At 32.5% G+C, this 20,946-nt stretch overlaps 1 protein-coding gene across 2 annotated transcripts in view; it reads left to right on the top strand.

Annotated features, from left to right (window-relative positions):
* Positions 1-20,946, top strand: part of LOC129218481 (SH3 domain-binding protein 5-like) — a 31,536-nt gene that overhangs the window by 2,692 nt on the left and 7,898 nt on the right. The window contains exons 2-8 of one of the 2 annotated variants that reach the window (XM_054852763.1): positions 540-602; positions 727-855; positions 3,172-3,333; positions 6,728-6,858; positions 7,331-7,396; positions 17,232-17,274; positions 20,160-20,387. In XM_054852763.1, coding sequence (XP_054708738.1) covers positions 540-602; positions 727-855; positions 3,172-3,333; positions 6,728-6,858; positions 7,331-7,396; positions 17,232-17,274; positions 20,160-20,387 — 822 coding nt within the window. The remainder of the gene's footprint in view (positions 1-539; positions 603-726; positions 856-3,171; positions 3,334-6,727; positions 6,859-7,330; positions 7,397-17,231; positions 17,275-20,159; positions 20,388-20,946) is intronic. The other variant, XM_054852765.1, reaches the window with a different exon arrangement.

Here is a 20,946-nt window from a genome sequence, read left to right as displayed (position 1 = left end):
TTTTGCAGAAAAAAAAAAAGCAAAAGAAGGAAAAATGTTCTTATCTAGCCTTTATTCCATCCCCCACCCCAGCTGTTCTTTCATAATTACCATAGAGTTTACAAAACATGACCGTAGCTTATGCTTTATACCAAACAAAACGTCTTCAATTTGGACTTTCGGCGTTTCATTAAACATCGCCCTAAATTTTACAAAAGTGAGATTTTCTGAAAATATAGAAGTTCCGGTATTTTCGAAGATGAAGATACCGGAATTCAAGATGAAAATACCGGAAATCCGGTAAAATACTGGAACACAATCACCCCTGTAATAAGCTATAGCGCCAACTGTCGGACCAAAGCAGAACGATTTTTGTTTCATTGCCACACAAAACTTGGTTTCTTTTCGATTTGTTTAGTTCAAACCACATCTTTTTATCTTCATTCGTTTTCCAATAATTCATTTTAAAAGTTGGTCCTAACTTTTGGATCACCTGTATTTAATTTTGAGTGGATATTATTTACGCATAATATTTTAATCATTAATTTGATCTGATTCAGGTTGAACTCGAGAGGCTGAATACAGCGACAGATTTGATCAATAAATTAGAAATAGAACTAGATGTGAGTATAATTTTGATTGTTGCCCTGCTGTCTTATATAGTATAAGTTATATTATCTTGCAATCTGGTTCTCAAAAACATATATCAAATCTTTTTTTTCCCAATTTAATTTTTCTTTGATATAGGAAGCAAGATCAAATTTTAGACTTTTGCTTAGTGAATCATCTTTACGTGTCAATCAGCTAGCAAAGAAACTTGGTTCTTGTGTAGAAAAAGCAAGGCCCTATTATGAATCTCGTATGCAAGCCAAGCAGGTTTGTTACTTCTTTTTCTTTAAGTAATTATTGTTATTATTTTTATTTTCTCATCTTCTGATTTCTTTTTCATTTTCTGTTAGAACTCCAGGCTTATAATTTTTTAATTGTTGTATGCAAATCAGACAAAAGTTACAGCTATGAATCAACCTGTTGAATCATTTTTGCAAAACAGCCTTAACCTGTTATTATTTTTTTGCTAGTCTTTCAGTACATACATACATACATAATAGGGAGAAACACAGTAACATATTACACTGAAAGAGTCTGCGGTATCATACAACAATTGTGTTTTGTAGTGTCAATGTGTATTGAGTTTTGAGGTTAAAATATCAATGAACGTTTAGCTGTATATTCAACAATGCACTTACGGAATTTTTCTTACAAGGTGCATTGCGCTCTTGGAGGACCTTTTTTCTTCTTTCTTTATGAAAGATGGAAGCCATAAAAGAGAGGTAATTAATTAGTAGTGATATTTCAAAGTCACTATCATGATAGTTCTCCTACAAACTATTGCTCTCAGTCCCAGTTTCACAGTTTTCTGTTACATTTTGCAACATCAGTTTCTCAAGCCAATTTTTAAAGTAGCTATTCCCAGTGAAATGCAGCATAGTTTACTATCATTAAAAATTTTGTTTCTTAAGCTAATCTAAATATTTCTTAAGAACGATACATGAGCTGCATGTAAACAACATAATAATCAATCATGTACTCGACATTTATTAATCATAATTAATTAATCATGTAATGACAAAATTCCGTGAATGTCTGTTAGCAGATTTGAAGCTTTCCATTTTTTGGTTACAGTCGACTCCCGCTACAACGCAATTCGACTTAAGTGAAATGGCTATAACGCGATTATTTCCCCGGTAAAGAATTTTAGTCCTAACGCGAATCAATCGCCAGCAACACGAAAATTTTCGGAAATTGAATCGTTGTGCATAAGTATTGACTTTGTTATTGGCTACTAAAAATAATTTTTTCCCCCAGATGAACCTTCATCCCTTTATCATCACTGACACTGGAAGTTTTCACAGCGTACTGGTCTGAACATCGCTTTGTTAATGCATACAAATAACTCTACTCCTTATTTTCCATTTATTTTTTTCATTCTAAATGCAAAAGTTGATGAAATGTAATGACACCTAAGGCCGCTATTTTATCTAAAGTAAGGTAACACGACAATTGGATATGAGTGGCTCTTCCATACGCAATTAAAATTCAAGAAAAGGATATACATAAAAGTTCGCCGAGTAGTGTCGAAGCAAAACCCAAAAAGAATGAAACTAGAAGCTGCTTTTATATTGTAAACTAAAGACCACCTGGAAGAGGGGTTTTGCCATAGATGGAAACGTTATAAAAGAATTAGAGATGCAACTGTATTAGAAATATATATTTGAGTAACGGTTTGATCAGGCAGCATAAATCATTGTCATCTTCATTTTTTTAACTTACAAATATCATTACTGGACCTGCTGTACAGTATACAATAGAGTGCATTATTTTATTAGTATACTGTATGTGCCATACTAGTTTATTTCATGCCCCTCTTTCCCATTGATCATTGATTTTGCATCCTAACTGTATTTTATGTCGAATAAAACAGCTTAGAAAAAAAAATGCTAATAAAAATTGCATTCTTGATGTTAGAAATGGTAATGTATAGTTAAGGAATGGTTAAAAACTGTTTGAGGTGGTGTTTACAAGTGTTTAAAATGATTGGGTATGTTTATAAAAGTTTTTACACATACCTTTTTCCACAACACAAAATTTCGACTTACGTGACGGGTTTTGGAACGTATCCCTGGTGTAAATCGGGACTCGACTGTATTTCATTTTTTAAAAAGTTTTAAAAAGAGAAATACAGGAATTAACAAAAAAAGAAAAAGAAATAGCTCATTCTTATAAAAAATAATTTGATTTTGTGCCCAGCTTGCTTTATATTTTAGACTATTTAGGATATAATAAGTTAGTATATAGAAAACCAATACCTGATATTTAGAGATTGCTACTGAATTTCTGAGATATTGTAAAATAACATGTAATTTTCTACTTGCAAGCCAAAGAACGCATAAATGCTGATTTTGTTTATGTTTTTAAAGTACTATTTGTGCAGAGACCATAGAAATAACACCATAGATATTGGAATGATAGATCAGGTTCTCACTTTATTTGATTTCTTGTAGATTGAATCAAATTTTATGTGTGCAATGTACTATTATTTGTTTTGAATTATTATTGTTATTATGCATTGTTATTGAGTTGTGATTTATTATAATTGAGTTCAATAATATTTGTGTTTATTTCTTTTTATAGTTGCAGTCACAGACACAAAAAGCAGCACTGAGGTATGAAAGAGCAAGCAGTGCTCATTCTGCAGCAAAAGAAATGGTTTTTCTAGCAGAAGAAGGTCTTAAGAAAGAAGGAAGATGCTTTGATCCAGCATGGCAAGAAATGCTTAATCACGCTACTCTTAGGGTAACATTTTTTCTCTTCAATTTATGTTATTTGTGTTAACCCTTTAGTAGTCTCAAAGTGGTCTATCCCCCCCTTTGTCATAAATTTCGCTTTATCCCACCACCCTTTATATTGGTAGTGGGGCCCACCTATGTAGCTGACCTTGAATAATTCCCCAACCCTTCCACATAATACTTAAAATATATATATAATAATATAAATATAATATATTCCGGGCTGATGAGTGCTAAAAAGCACGAAACTGCAGTCCTCGGACGGAATAACTGAGCTGGTGGGATATTTTAAGTATTTCTGCCTTAGCCCTGGCTTAGGGGCGGTAACTTACTACAAAATACCATGCCTTGCCATCAATCTTTGAGTTGAACCGCACCATTGCTGCAATCACTCATCTGGTGTGCTAATTCTACTTTAGCTACCAGTTTGTTTGGCTCTCTTGGCTCCCTTAAGAGGATTTTCGCCACCAGCTCATGTGATTCCTATTCCGGGCTGATGAGTGCTAAAAAGCACGAAACTGCAGTCCTCGGACGGAATAACTGAGCTGGTGGTATATTTTAAGTATTTCTGCCTTAGCCCTGGCTTAGGGGCGGTAACTTACTACAAAATACCTTCCACATAATTCTGAGATTTTCTTTCAGTATTTCAAAGTTGTACCGCCAGACACAGATAAAATTAAAACTGTCTGTGAACTCGAATAATTTGTAAAAAAAAAAAAGTTCTGGGAAAAATGCTGTGATCCTCCTTAGGTTTATATTCAGGTCAACAGCAAAAATGCAAAGTTGGAAACAAAACAAGTACCACTTTGTAACCAACATTTTTTGCCTTTTTTTAAAAAATTACATATTTATGTCTGTTTCAGTATTATTTATTGGGAGAACATCAAAAGTGTAGGACCAACATTTGTTGCTCACTAAAAATAAATCAATAATGCATTAATTCATTTTAAAAATATCTGCAAGCAGCATTCCTGTGTTTGTCAATATTATCTGGGGTCTGTGCACAGCTTTCAGAAATGTATGTGGGTCATCTAGACCAATAGCGCAACAACCTACTCAGCTCTCTACAGTTACTTTTTTTCAGCATACTACAACTTTTTAGCGATTAACTATTGATACAAATCCTTTGAGAGTTCAGGATTAATTGTTCTGAAAAGTTTTTGACCTTTTTTAAGCTTAAAAGGGATTTAAAGTAATAGAAAATTTGCATTTTCTGCAAAACCAACTTTATTTTTTTCTTTCAAAACAACAAAAAAACACCCTTCTACTTTTTTCTACATAGCAAGAGAAAGATTTAAATATGATACAAAAAAAAAATTGATGCTGATTGTAGTAGGTACTCTAGATATATAACTTATTTAATCTCCCAATTGAAGAAACATAAAAACTGACTTTAGATAAAGAGTGGCAACACCCAACTGTTCATAGAATACTTTCTGTCGTTCACACTGAAAGAGGAAAATATTAGCTTGAAATTGATACCAAATTCAGCTTAATTGGTTAAAAAGTAAAGAAATTAGAGATATTTTCTGAATTCATGCCGAAACAGTGACTCCAAAAAATGATCAAAAATCGAATTTTCGAAAAAATACTCCAAAGCATAATTTTCATTCGAAAATCTAAAAAAATTAATTTGGGTTTTTCTTATACATATCTATTTGTAAAAAAATAATGGAAAAAAAACGGAGACATGACGGCACGGCCGACTATTTAATTTATGTGATTTGATGTGGAATGATCCATTAACAAGTTCAATAAGGTATTAACCGGCCTCTAGCCTGGATACAAGCTGAAGCACAGTGTGGCAAACACCGATAAAGTTCCCGCAGAGTGTCCTGCGGTATTTCCGGCCAAATTGCTCCAATTGTTGGACGAGGTTATCAACATTCCTTGCTAGATGCAATCGCCATCCCATCATATCCCAGACATGCTCGATGGGAGAGAGATCTGGCAGGCCACGGAAGAGTTTGACAAGCTTGCAGACAGTTCATAGCAACATGTGCCGTATGTTATCTGGCAATGTCCTGCCGAAAACCAGCCGAGGGTACTGCAAAAGGAACGGCAGCAAAACAGGTCTTAAGATGTCGTCGACATACCACTGTGCAGTAAGTGTACCTCTAATTACGACCAAAGGGGTCCATTTATCAAAGGAAATGGCACCCCAGACCATAATGCCTTGTTGAGGGCCAGTGTGACATGCAACAGTGAAACCAGGATCCCCTCTCTGCCCTGGGTGTCTCCAAACATGTCTTCAATGATCGTCATGTCAGTTGGAAGTGAGATTCATCGCTAAAGACTATACGTCCCCAGTCGGCACCATTCCAACCTGATCGAGCCATGCACCACTCTAATCTGGCTTGGCAGTGTGTAGGCGTCAGTGGCAGGTCGCGTAACAATCAGCATGAGCATAGATTTCGTTGTCCCAACCGTCAGTAAAAGGTCATGATGGACACTGGTGTTTTGGTTGAACGTCTGACGGTTCATAGAAATGAAGAAAGCGCTGTGACAGCTGATTAGGCAATCACTCTGTCATCACGATCTGTTGTAACCCTAGGTCAACCGCTAGCATCCTGATGCTGAACTCTGCCATTTTTCACCCATCCTTGTCAGTATCTTTGAATTGCTGCATTGCTTCGACTCAAATGACGAGCCATTCCCCGATTTGAACAACCGGCCTCTTTTAAATTCTGACAGTTGCTCGTAATGAGCACGGACCATGTGCCAAGGCATTTTTAAGTTGTTGAAAGGTAATCTGAATCGCAACCAAACCGAAAGTTTTAACAACTGTTGAAGAACTGCTCTTTATACATCTGCTGGATACGCAGTTTCGATGCGCTGTAGATCAAACTATTCATTCATTGGACACCAAATTTTAATCATCTGCATAGCTGGGCAAAACATTCATGCATACAAAATTTCAAAGCAATCGGATGATTGCTTCTTAGTGCGTCGATTTTTTGTTATAGAGTGTATTTTAAGGACTTTTTTAATCATGTTCAATATTGTACATCACTATTTTCGTTTTCTTCCATATATTTCTTTTTTTGTACATACAGTGTTTTTTATTTGATGCAGTAGTAGATGATTTTTCATAATTCATAGATCTTGGAAGTCCGCCCCCCCCCCCCTCCTTTTAAAGAAATGAGTATTCTAAAGTATTTAAGTGGACGTTTCTAAAACGAACTAACTTTGTTTCATTTTCATAACTTCATATGCCTATTTTACTGTTTCAATTCTTCATGATTACCTGTAATTTTATCTGACAAGGATTTATTGCTGAACTTTTTTTTTGAAACCTATTTCATGGTTCAACAGTTTAGTTTTATTCCTAGATCTCATATTAGGATTTTTTGCTTTACCATTACAATTAAAGTTTTTACTGTGTCTTTTCTTCTTTGCAGGTAAATGAAGCTGAGAGTGAACGTGTTTTGAGTCAACATGAACATCAAAAAACATCATTAGCGTATAATGAAGCAGAAAAAATTGTCCAACAGCTACACCAAGAGTTAAAAAAATCTATAGTGAAATCAAGGTACTATTTGAAAATTGTGGGCAATTTAAAAAATAAAAATAAATAAATAAAAAAAATAAATAAAGTAAAATAAAAATTAAAATTAAAAAAATAATAAAAATATAAAAATAACAAAAACCTTAAAATACTCTATTTTATCTTTTCCTGGTTAGTTAAGTTCTCCTTCACAAACCTAAATAATTTCTTCTGTTGCATTAAATCAGTGGCGATGGGTTTTTGTAAAAGATCATTATCTTATGTTTAAAAAAAAAGTTTTTCCTATTTCAAGAACATAAAACTCCTGATGTGCTTCTACTATCCTTGTATGATGCAGTATAATCTCACTCTGTCAGATTCTCATTCCTTTGACTAAAAAGAAATTCTTTTTTCAAACATCATTTCTATATCGTTGAACTACTAGCTTCTGAATGTCTAGCTTCCAATTATTAGTGTTATTTATTGCAGTATATTAATTCTCATTTTCTAAATACAGTCTATCGACACGCAGAGGCTTGCTTCAACTAAACAATCTAGCGAATCAACACCAGTTACAACTTTTGTAAGTATTTAATATTAACTGAATTCAGGCCAAGTATTTGTTATATATGACATATTTGTTTTCAAATAAGTAAAAATAAAGAAGAAATATTTCTTACTTAAATTCTAGTTCTAAATGTTAAAAGTCCATTTAACAACTCTAGTTTTCGTCCCATTATGGGGGGCAAAACCTCCTTAGGGGACAATAAAACACAAATTTCGTATAAATTCTCTAATATGGGGATGAAAAAATACTTGCACATATTAACATTATATGTCCATCGAAAGCTCTGATTTTTCTGCTGAAGATGGCACCTGTTTGAAATTTCTAAGTAGAATAAAAAACGAGTTATGAGCTTTTTAGTTCCATGTTCGAAGGCTTTCCTTAACTCAATACAATATTTAGTGTATCATCTCAACTCCCTGTCGATAACGACTATTGTTGTATTGTTGACTATCTTTGCTTTTCGTGACTGTTCAAGGCTTTTCTCAAGTCAAATCTTGAAGTAAGATTTTTGCACAAGATTAGCAAATAATACATGGATTTGGCTGATTTTTTTCCATTTTAATGCAACTTTGAAGCAATTAATGTTTTTTTTTTATTTATTTGTATTGACTGGGTATTTAATCGATCAGCTGCAATCTAGCCAAACTTTTTTTGTAGAATCATTCCAATAGCTAAAGCATTTAGCATTTTTTTCAACTGTCGCTGTTTTTGAAGCTAAAGACTACGCAATACTGTTTCTCGGTTTTCACCATGTAACCAAATATCGCCATTTCTTTAATATTTCTTTCTTTAAATTTGTTAACACGTAAAATAATTCGCCAACTAATTCGCAAATTCATAAACAGCGCAAAAACTTCCATTACTTTGTCTTTGCACACAATTTCAAACAATTGCCAAATTTTTACTGCTTATTGGAAACATTTCGGGTAGCATCATTGTTGACCCTATTTTGGGACGATTTCTACGGTAAGAAGTTGCACATTATACAATAATTTAGACTGCCGGTGTAGCGTTGGATATTATGTATTTGATGGAGATCAGGATTATAAGGGAACTGTTTCACTTTATTTAAGAATAGTTCACCTCACTCAAATTGGATTTTTTGGGAATTACCCAAACTGACTTCTTTACAACTCCTGAATGTTTTTGTGATTTATTTTTTGTGATTTTTGGATTTCTTCTCAGTTTTGCCAACATTTCATTTACTCTCTTTCCCCCTAACTTTCAGTTTTAATCATACCTTTTGATACATTTAAGGGGGCAGGCAATTTGAAATGTCGGCAAAACTAGAGACAAACAATGTTTTAGTAACTATTTGACCTCTTTTTGTAATGACCATTAACTTGAATCAATTGAAAAAAAACTACATCAACGTGAGCGAAGCCGCGGGCAAAAGCTAGTTCTTTATAAAACTGAAATTACTATAATAAATAGTAATACATATTAAAATAAGAAGAAAACAGTTCATTAATGCTTATCAATATTGAAACATTAAAAACTACTAGCGAGAGAATTTAAACACCAAAAAAGTGAAGTCATCCATAAGACCTGAGACCATCACATTCAGTTTAAAAAGGAGAAAAAAAAAAAAAAACACTTTTCGATGTTTTAAAAACGAAAGAAAATGAAGGGAAGAGCAAGAAACAAGTTTTTGAACGTAAATGTTTGATTTTTCTACTATAGTGTATAAAAGAATTTGTTTTCAGGAATGCGTTTTTTTTAATTTTAATTTTTTGTAAAGGTTTGGTGTTTGCGATTACGGTAGTTATTTATAACTATTGCTTTTGCATCAAGTTAATACCAATAGAAATTTGATTTATGAGTCCTTCGTTTAAAGACTTAATTCCACCATCAACTATCAGAAAAATTCGCGAATCCAGTTCTCGGTGTATTCCACGCTTTTGCGACGTCACCTATGCTCTAAACGGTTTTAGAGACCGTTCTATAAAATATTGCATAAGTGCATTGGAATGTGACAATATTAATTTCTTTAGTTTTCAGTTAGAATAAAACACGAAAATTTGACTTATGAGTGTACTTTTTAATTTAAGAAAATATTTCGGAAATTTTGCCCCCCGTTAAGGATAACCCTTTGAAGTTCGATTTTGTAAAATTTTCACGTTATGTGGTATTTATTAAGAAACTGATCATATTCTTTTAGGCGTTTAAAAAAAAATGCTTAGTTTTTCAAAAACTGCCTAAAATGAGTATTTAAAATTGGCAAATTGTTGCCGGTTTTCTGGTTTCCCGGTTCCCGGATAAAAGGTTCTGCACTGTAACTGAAAATATGATATATTTAATCAAAATTTATGAGGCTAAGAAAAAATTCTAAAAGAGAATCATAGCAAACTGATTTGTGCTCAAAAAATCACGATAAAAATGAAACCAAAGATAATAATAATAAAAATTAAAAAAAAATCATTATTTATTCATAATTCGATACTAAATTAGAACCTACAAATATATATAGCAGCAGCACTTATTATAAACTGGGAAAGGGTATTGATAAATGATTTTATCAAACGGCAGTATTTCAGACATAAATCATAGTGAAGCAGTGTACCTGTATTGGTATTGATAGATTGTATTAGTGTTGATATATTGACATGAAACAGAGTATTTGTTTTAAAAGATTTAAGAAATTTTTAAGAGTTTTAATTTCTGTACTAAAAGAGAACTTATTTCTACATTTTGTGTCACAATTTAATGTCTTGAGAGACAACAATTCTAACTAAAATATGTTTGAGGAGTTGTCAACACGTGTTTTAATGGTTTAAAAAAATCATGCTGTGGAACTCCGGTAACTTGACTTTCAGATAACTCGACTAGCCCGCCTAGTTGACATTTCAACCCCCCCCCCCAACCGATGTTAATTTCAATGAGCAAAAAACTTTTTAACTTGACAAATTTACAGGAGCTCTTGTAAGTCGATCTTCACTTGCTATTCTAGTTTAGTTTTTGCTTCTGATATTTTTCACATTGACAATTTCTGAGAATTTTACATTGAAGTTTCTTGGTTACAGTCCATCAATTATTTTCTGGAAAAGCTAATATTCTTCCTTGTTCTCTCTGGAGTGTACCTCCACACCCTGTGCTGTTGGTGTAGTCCCAAGGAGTGAGCAGGGATTTTCTCCTTATTAGATCTCACTAACAGGGAACTCTTATCTCTTTCCAAAAGTTAGAGATTATTCCCCATTGGGTATTGGGATTAATGCTGTATATATTTTGGTATGTAGTCTTTCAAAAAATTAAAAAATCATGAACTGGAATTGAATTTTATAACTTTAATGGTAAGTAGGGAAATGTGGGGCAAAGTGAAATAGTTAAGATAACTTACTTTTTTTCAGATGAATAAGTTGTTGGAAATTTGTTCTGAAAATTGCAGTACATAAAGAAAAAACAATATATTTTATAATAAAATGTGCAGTCAAACATTATTATTTTATTTTTATCAGTAATTTTGTACCTCCAATAAAGGTGGAAATGTTTCACTTTCTTTTCATGAAGCAAAGTGAAAAATATTTTTATGATGAAACATTTTCTATTTGATATTTTTGATCAGAAAAATCAGTAAAAAAATAATTAATGAATAAATATAAAGGAAATGAAACAATAAAGGGATAAATAAATAAGTTAATCAGGGATGATTGTGTTCCGGTATTTTACCGGATTTTCGGTATTTTCATCTTGAATTCCGGTATCTTCATCTTCGAAAATACCAGAACTCCTATGTTTTCAGAAAACCCTTTTTTTGTAAATTTAGGGCGATGTTTAATGAAACGCACGCCGAAAGTTCAAATTGAAGACGTTTTGTTTGGTATAAAGCACGTTTTGTTTGGTATAAAGCGTTTCGTTTGGTATAAAGCACAGTCATGTTTTGCAAACTCTATGGTAATTATCGAAGAACAGCTGGGGTGGGGGTTAGAATAAAGACTAGATAAGAAGAGGAAAGAGGGTTACTTGAAAGAATATTTTTCCCCTTTGGGAAGGGTTGCCGCAAACGATTTTCCTCTGCTGCTGAGGTCAGCTATTCTAATTTGTGGCCGTGTATCTAAAAGAAAAAGATTCATCTCCTAACATTTTTCCTTTTTTTTTTTTACTGCCAAAGAAACTATTTTTCAGATGATGCATTCACACCTGCTTCAAGGTCAAACTGAGAACGGGTGAAATCAAATCATCAAATCGGTGGCCAGTTTTATTTTTTTTTTTTGGGGGGGGGGAGGTAGGAAGAGAAAAGTGATAAGAGCTTTGACTCTGTCTTTGTTCTTTATGGCAGTTGGAGGAATTTATCGTATGCAAATGTTTTCTTTATTTTATATTGTGCTCTATGATCTTTGTGTGCGTGCATTCTGTTGTTATTGAACTAATTATACTTTATCGTTATTAATAGGCTCCTCGTAAATTAGTTTGTTTAATTAAATTTTACTAGTTACCTCTTACTTTTCATTTCGCTACTCTTTTTGTTTGATAAATGTATTCATTTGAACTTTGCATGTTCTCATTTAAAAAATGAGGTATCTGGATAAATCTGAAGATATTGGCTTCATCGATGCAGGAAAGAAGAACAAGTTTAATTGGGAATGGTTAAACAGAGTGGATTCCTACAATGAAAAAATGGAAATATGGTGTAAAAAAATTAATAGGGGTGGATTTTGCTTTTGTGTCTCATGCAACAAGCCCTTTACATATGCTGATGGTGGCGTAAAGGCATTATTGCAACATTCTTCTACAAATACTCATAAAAGAAACCGGGAATCATTGAAAAATGCTGGTGTATTAGGTGGATTTTATCCAGATAGTGATTATGAGATGAAAGAAGACAACAGAACTGTTGATTTTCTTACTAGAAAATGTCGATCTGAAGCTTTAGTGAGCTCATTTATTGCTGAACATTCTCTTTCATTTGCTGTAGCTTCAGAAATTGTGGAAATAGCCAAAACATTATCAAAAGACTTGCAAGCATTGAACTCCCTTAAGTTAAATCAAACCACTGTTTCATACAAACTGAAGCATGGACTTGCTAAAACAATCAAAGATAAACAGTGGGAAATTTTAAGGGATTCAAAATTTTCTTTGAATTTGGATGAAAGCACTACAAGAGGCTCGGATAGCATATTAGCTGTTTTAGCACAGTACTATTGTGAAAAAGAAAATAAAATAATTATGAGACATCTATCATCCATTCAACTCTCTTCATCAACTGCATTGTCTATTTATTTGAAAATAGTTTCGCTAATTGAAAAAAAATGAAGTTCCATGGAGTAATTTAATTAGTGTGTTGATGGATTCATGCAATACCATGCGTGGTAAAAAAAGCGGAGTTGAAAAAAGATTGAGGAGCAAAAGCTACCAATCTTTTAGATATTGATGGCGATACTTGCCATACAGTGAACAACTGTGCTTTGCAGTTTTCCAAGCCCTTTAAAAGGTACTTAGAAAGTTTATGTGATGATATACATATTGATCTCAAAAGTCACGGTAAACGACAAATTTTTTTTGAAGTATGCAAGTTACTAAAAGTGAAACCTCTAAAGCCCCTTTCCAGACCAAATCATAGATGGCTCTATATCTTGGCTGGGGTCTACTTATGGGATGCCTCAGTAGTTTTCTATTTTTCATGGATGGCTGAACAAAGCATCTACAAAGAAATTATTGATAACATTTTCAAAAAAAAGGAACTGTCTGAAGATGAAGTCTCCGAAGTCAAAAAGATCAGTCGTCTATTAATTAAAAAAGAAACCTTTGACAGCTGAAGGAAAGAAAAGAAAAGAGAGGATCGTAAAGAAGCTCTTTGTGCACCCAAAAAAAAAAAAAAAACGCTACTCTACATTGGATTTTATAATGCAGCTCTCCCTCATTTGAACAAATATATTAAATTGTTTCAGAGCAGGGAGAGTTTGCTTCATTTACTTCATGTTCAATTGTTTGAACTAATAAAACAATTTTTAGTTTATTTAATGAAGCATGAAGTGGTAGCCAAATTGGCAACATGTGACCAAATATTGAAAATTAATGTTAATGATATAGAGTGTCATTTGCCTGATAACTTAATTTTTGTTGGTGGTGATGCTTCTTGAATTCTTTGTGGTCTGGGAAAAACGAATCCCTTATTGAAAGAAGCTATATCTGTTTTCAAACAAAGCTATATTAAGTATACAGAGTACATGATTAAAAAACTGCCGTTAAAAAACTCTTTATTTGTTAAATTTACAGGCTTGAATCCAGCTTTGCGGGGAGAAACAACAACATTTCAGGCACTGTTGAAACTGGCTGACTATTTGCCAAATGTTGTCAATGACAATGAACTTGATGAATTAAATCAAGAGATCAGAAGTTACCAAGTGGATGCTAATTTATCAACAGAATCTTCTGAAGACAGGGAAATCATTAAATTCTGGACCACTGTATTTAATATGGAAGAATTCGGGATAAAAAATATCCAGTTCTGTCTAAACTAGTTAAGGCAGTATTAACATATATGGTATGTTTTCATGGGCCGACTGTTGAGGGCACTTTCAATTTCATGAACGATATAATCACCGAATTTCGTACATCCCTGAACTGTGATAGTTTAGATTCCATCCAAACTATTAAATACTATTTACTTTCTATTGAAAAAACTTCTTGTGCAGCTTTTGGCTCTAAAAACCCTACAAAGGAGTTTCTGAACAAAAAGTTGCGAGACAACTTAGTAAATAGTTGGTCTATCTATCAAGATTCTCTGATCAACAAGAACACCATCCTATCTGCTTCAACTTCCTCTTTTGCTATTACTACATTTAGTATTTTGGAAACCACTAAAAAAAATGTATCTACTTCAGATGCCTCTTCCTCAATTACTGTGCCGGCTTCACAGAGTTCTGAGCTTTCTTGTGTAGCAAGTGCATCAAATAATTCTACCACTTCTGCTGTTACTAATTCTGCTTCAGTTAGTGTTTTGGAAACCACCAAAAAAAAAATATGTCTACTTTAGATGAAACTTCCTCAAGTATTGCTCCAGTTGCACAGAGTTCTGAGCTTTCTTGTGTAGGAAGTGGATCAAGTAATTCAACTACTTCTGCAACAGAGCATAAGCATTCTCCTCCTTCAGATTTCTTCAAAGCGAGAAATAAACGAACAAAACTTAGTGCTTTTTTAAAAAAATAGAAGGATGAAAGGTGTAAAAAAAGTAGTGTTAGCAATTCGTTTCCAGTTCTCTTTTTGTGTATTGTAAAGTAATCTTTCAAAATTTTGATCTTTCTATCTCAAAACGAATAATTTATTTTCATTTCAAAATTGGATAGCAAGCAAATAAACACATAGTACTTAGTTTAACCAGTGTTATTTTTTAATATTTTCATTATTCATTTAAAATTTTAGTCGTTTTATTTCCTTAAGTTGGATTTGCAATTTGGTTTTAAATTCATTTAGCTTTTTTGCATAAATAAAAGAAGTGTAATTTTGAAAACTCACGGAATAAAACATTTTGTCACTTATCAAATGCAAAATTTATTATTAGAATTGCAGAATTTGTTAATGTAATAAACTAAGGGCTAAAAATTAGCATAGGAGACTCCTGAACTTAGAAGACTCACTGAAGTCCACTCAGACTGAATTGGGTGATGTCACTTGCACAGTGATCATAATACATGCTGCCCCTTTTGCCCCAAACTTTATTTAATTCTGAAATCTTTATGCACTTTTAGTAAATGAATGTAATTAATGGTTAAGGATTCAGATACAGTGGAGAAAAATAAAACATTCTTTGAAAAATTTTAAGAAATGAGAAAAGTTAAAAGAATTTAATTCCCTTCATGCATATGGACGTATTAAGTCCAATTAAAACTTCGAGTGTTAGCCCCATCGAATAATTATGTATATAAGTTATATATATACGTAATATAATGTGTACATGTATGCAATGTGTATATATATGCCCATCAAAATACTTCTTCTTCTTGGAAAAAAAGTTCAGGTATTTTTTCATGGAGTCTCAATCACCCCTGGTTAATGTATGAGAAAAAATAAATGACTGAATAAAATAGTGAATGAATAAGAAAATAAGGTGAAAGAATGAATAAGTAAGAGAATTAATAAACGAGAAGGTATGAAAATGAACCAATTAATAAATAACTATGTAAGTGATTTGATAAAAGATTGAATTAGTAAATGAAATGAACTATTTCACTCTTCCTCGTACGCTTTTGACTAACAGTACAATGCATTAAAAATACAAATATACTTAATATTAAAAATATAAGTACTGTGCACTGAATATTAGTAGGTCTCATTTAATGCTTAAAATCTTAATAACAAGAACTTTATCATTTGATAATAACAAATAAGTTTTGACTTACATCAAAATATTAGAATATAAGTATCAATTTTTGAAAATTGTTTGTAGTATCATATTCTTTGATTTTCAGAGGTTATTTTTTCTTTGACTGGAATAGACTATATGTGTTACTGCCTAGTTAAAATATTACTAGATAGGTGGCACTAACAGCATAGTAAATATTTCACCATTTCACTTTGCCCCACTTTCCCCTACTAATAAATAAGCAATACATAAAGCTTTCTAAAAATTGAAATTATGGAACTCAGTTAAGTTAACCCCCCCCCCCTTAACTCTACATGTTTTTGTGCTCCCTCGGGGTGTCGAGCAATAAAGGTTTCAGTAGATTTATGTCTTTCATACTCACACACACACATAGACAATAATGTCATTTTTATTTTTTTGTTCAAATTTTTTACGGGAATGCCCACCTACTGGGCATGCTGCTGACTGAACCATTAAAGTTTTTGGGGGAGAGCAGATTTGTTTCTTTCCTGAGGCAGGTCTTCATAGTATTTGGAGAACGTGGTAATGTTAGGCTTCATTGAGTTATTTCTGATCATTTCCATGTTTAGGTCACATTAAAGTACCTATACATTTAGTCTATTTGATTTAAGTATTGACAAAAGCTCTTATTTTTATTTCCCATTCACATCATATGTATTTAATTATTTTTAAAATATTATTCTAATTTTCTGGCAGAAACATTGCATTCATACTTTTCTTAAAATAATTGTTTTAAACCTTTTTAATGAAGGCTCAGTATTATTTGACTGAATGGTATGTGTTATTTCTTTATTATTTTTTTTGTTCAGAATTTTTGTATACTATGTTATATACATTTGAATACAGGAACAAGACATAAAATACACTGCCAGCTCAGTCATTCCATCCGAAGACTGCAGATTCGTGCTTATTAGCACTCATCAGTCCGGAATAGGAAGTGATTGGTGTGGAGGTGGAAAACCTCTTCAGGAAGACAAGAGTGCCAAACATTTAGAGTTGGAGGTGTACTTTATGTATTTCTGCTTTAGCCCTGACTATTGAGCAGTAACTTACTGAAAACAGGAATAAGAATTCTCTATTGACCATTTTCTAGTTTGATGAATGCGTAAAATGTCAAGTCTTTACTGCGCAAAGGCATAATAATAAGAAATTCTGGAGAATGCCTCACAGAAAGGGCATCTGCTTTTTAATGGCATACTAGAGTAAAATTGTGAAGTACTTTTTAGTTACTGGGAAAATATTTAAGGAGTGATTTTTTAAAAATATTTTTTATTTTGTTGAGTGGCTGTACTTACTCTTGTCATACATGATATCAAAGGAATTATCAATGCCTTTAATAATGACCTGCGTATTATCTGACCTGTCAAACAATCAAAATCTTTATTTTACTTTTTTTAGACTTTAAACTAATTAACTGACACTTTCTCTTGCATCCATGCATATGAATATTTCCATGCAACAATTATAGTCATGCATGTTTCTGTTATTTTTATGTACAATGGATAGTAAAAAAACTCATTATTTTTGCAGGCCGTACTTTGAAATGAAAGCCCAATTTAACCAACTATTGGAAGTAAGTTCTTTTGCATTTTTCATCTACTCTTGCTGTAAAATTATTAAAGGGAAAAATATTGAACAAAGTTGTTTTAAACATGTGGGAAAAAAAAACAAAACAAACTCATGCATTGCTGATGCAAAGTCCATAGCATGCTTATTAAAGTAATTAATGGTGCCTATTTTTTATTGGGTGTTTGTAAAAGTGTTTATTTTGCAAAAAAAAGATTTTTCTCTTGGTCATAGATATTTTTGCCAAGTGTCCCACAAAAATCAGAAAGCATGTTTTCCATATGCTCAAAACCACTATTTTTATATTCTCTGAATGAGGCAGGGGAAGGTGGGAATGTGCTTGCAGCTGCTGTGTAAGTTGTCTAAATGCTAAACTGAGCTCATGCTCTCTTTTGTTTTGTTGTATCATTTCTGCATTCCCTGTGAATTTTACATATTGACTGTTCAGATGGGAGAAAAAGTGCATTTGTCATTTTAGTCCTTTGGTGCTGTTAACATGTGGTTCAGTGTAAAAAACTAATAAGTTCAGTGCAACAAATTAATATGGTGAACTATAACTGAATATAACGAACTATATGGTGAACTAATGAGGGTGAGCCAACTTTTTCTTTTTTAGAAATGGCTTGTTGAAAATAATTGTTATGCAGAAAGAACATTTTTTGAAAAAAAAAAAAAAAAGAAATCTTCTGATAAATTTTCGCAACAAAAATATTTTATTCTGATTCAAAATAAAAACTTGTTTCCCTTCAAGAGCCAGCAAGTTCATATTTAAAGTCTGCCGGTTGTGTTTTCTTTCAGAAGAGTTCAAAGAGTATTTATTTTTTCAGATCTTTGTTTCCCAGAATTACTTTGGTTAACAACATATCTTTATAACATAAAAACTAAATGTATTGAAAAGCAGACATGTCTGCAATTTGTCCAATTTGTCATATTGGATCACACAGCAACTGATTTTTTAAGCTATGCTTCTTATGGGATGTTGGGGGCTAGAGTGAACTGAGGGGAAAAAACGGACATGAAATGCTTCGCACCTGCTACCTTCAGTGCACATGTGCAGAGCTTTGTTTATATAGAATCATTTAACAATTCATTTGTAGTAAAGTCTTTGTTGTGCAAACAGCTGTTAACCAAGTGGTTGGAGGTTCAAGCTCACCTGAGAAAGGGATATATTTTTAAACATTAAAAAAAAAAGGCAGTCACGGCACTGGCCAACAGAAGAGACTTCCATTGTATAACATTGTTGAAATTGATTATGTTAAATTGATAAAATTTACTGTGTTAACTGAAACTTAATTTGATATATCGCTTCACTATACAGTCGAGTGAGTCTCAACTTACGTGAGGGATGCCTTCCAAGACCCCTCGCGTAAATCGAAATTTCGCGTTGTAGAAAAGGGTATGTGTAAAACCTTTTATAAACATTCCCAATTATTTTAGACACTTGTAAACACCACCTCAACCTGTTAAAAACCATTTCTTAACAAAACATTAATGTTTCTTACATAAAAAACTGAATTTTATTTGTATTTTAAATAAAAAAACCGTTTTATTTAGCATGAAATATTGCTACAATGCACAAAATTAATGATCAATGGGAAAGAAAGACATAAATAAACCAGTACATTACATACAGTATGAGTAGTAAAAAAAATAACTGCACTATAGTTTTACTATACAGTAGATCTAGTAATGATATTTGTAACTTAAAAAAGCTAAGATGATGATGATTTATGCTGCGTGATCAAACTGTTATTCTTATTTATTTTTAAATACACAATACAGTCGCTTCACTAGTTCTTTTATAACATTTCCATCTATGGCAACATCCCTCTTCCTGGTTTCTTAAATTCACAATACAAGAGCAGCTTCCATTTTCATAATTTTTGCAATTTGTTTAGATATTACTCGGTTAACTTAAACAGATTTCTTTTTCTTGACTTTCAATTGCACATATGGAAGATTCACTCATACCTAATAGTCATGCTACCTTCGATGCATTTTATAGTTGTTCAAGCACATAATCTGTAGCTTTTCTTTAACTGTCAGAAACTTTCTCCTTTTCTTTCTATCTTCACAAGATGAAACAGCGCTCTTGGGTGTCATTATATTTCAACAACTTTCACATTTAGAATGAAGAAAAAATGGAAAATTAGGAGTAGTTATTTGCATAAGCGATGCATCAGACTAGTACAGTGTAGGAACTTCCACTCTCAGTGATGCTAAAGGGATAAAGGTCTATTTAAGAAAAAAGAATTTTTAGTTGCCAATAACAAAGTTGATACTTAGACAACGCAATTCCTTTCCGAAAAATTTTGTGTTGCAGCAAGGAATTCGCTTTATGTCTAAAATTCTTTACTGGTGAAAAAATCGCGTTATAGCCATTTCCCATAAGTCGGATCACGTTATAGCGGGAGTCGACTGCACCTTCAAAATTATAAGCTTATGTTATTCAATAAAAGCATAACTTTGGTTGGACAGTTCATTCCCATCACTGCCATTTTTATTTTATGGTCATTGATTGTTTGACAGCCAAAACGGCTGAAAGATTGGTCATATTGGTCATCCCTTTTCACATCATTTATAGTAGATTCATACATACCATTATACTTATAAGATAAAACGCAGTATCTGCAAATTTTTCATGTTTCATTTGTTTTGCATTTTTGTCATACATTGTACTTTAACTTTATTGTTCAAGCTTAATTATTTGATTTCTGTTGAAAACAATGCTAAAAAAAGCATCAAATTCCAACGTTTCCCCTTTGTTAGTATGGGATCTAAAACGTGTTTCATCAAATGTCTCAAAAAAACTTATTTCCACAGATACTGCGCTTTACTTTACCATGGTAGTATAAATTAATAACGATGAAATTAATCAATTTGCATTTTTAGGAACAGCGGAAAAAAGTTCATCGTTTAGAAGAAAATGTTTTGAAAATAAAAATGAGTTATGCTGATGCTCTACATAATCTTGAAGAAATAAGTGATGAAATTCATCAAAAAAGAAAAGCTGAAGAAAATCAACGTAGTGAAGGTGTTGGTGCAGAATCTCCTACTTTTGTTTGGGATGGTCTTAATATTCCGTATCATAAAATACCCAGAAGCAGCACTTCATGTGAGGTATGATTTACTATAAAAATGACTAAGTGTTATAAGATAACCCAAGCTGTTGTAATTGTACCTTATTTTGTTGAAAAGGTGAAGGATTTGATCACTGCTGTTCTATATATCGAACTTAGTAACAATTCTTGCAATAAAATGCTAAAAACTGTTACTTTGGCACTCAAGTCTACTCAATTTAATTTCTATTCTACCCATTTATGAGCCAAAATTTATCTGCCCTTATAACCTTTTCATTTCAGTTAAACTGCTGCATAGTTGTAATCTGCAAAACTCTGTCGTAGCTTTTCTTAGTGCATCATTTTTACTAATTAAATTGTTATCAAAGACTATTCAATGTGTTTCAAGAAAAGGCTTTCTATATTTTATTCATCCTTCTTTGAACTTTAGGAAATACAATATTTTATGCTCATTAATTTGCAGCTGAATTGTTCACCTCTGTTAAAGAATTAGATCTACATTAGACGGTTTATCCACAAAAAATCATCCCCCAATCTAAACTCAATTTCGAATGGTGTTTACATGCATTATTTTGAAATGAATTTTTTCAAAACGTGTA

Source organism: Uloborus diversus, chromosome 3 (genome assembly GCF_026930045.1).
Source record: "Uloborus diversus isolate 005 chromosome 3, Udiv.v.3.1, whole genome shotgun sequence".
NCBI lineage: Eukaryota > Metazoa > Arthropoda > Arachnida > Araneae > Uloboridae > Uloborus > Uloborus diversus.
This window is presented reverse-complemented; position numbering and strand designations above follow the sequence as displayed.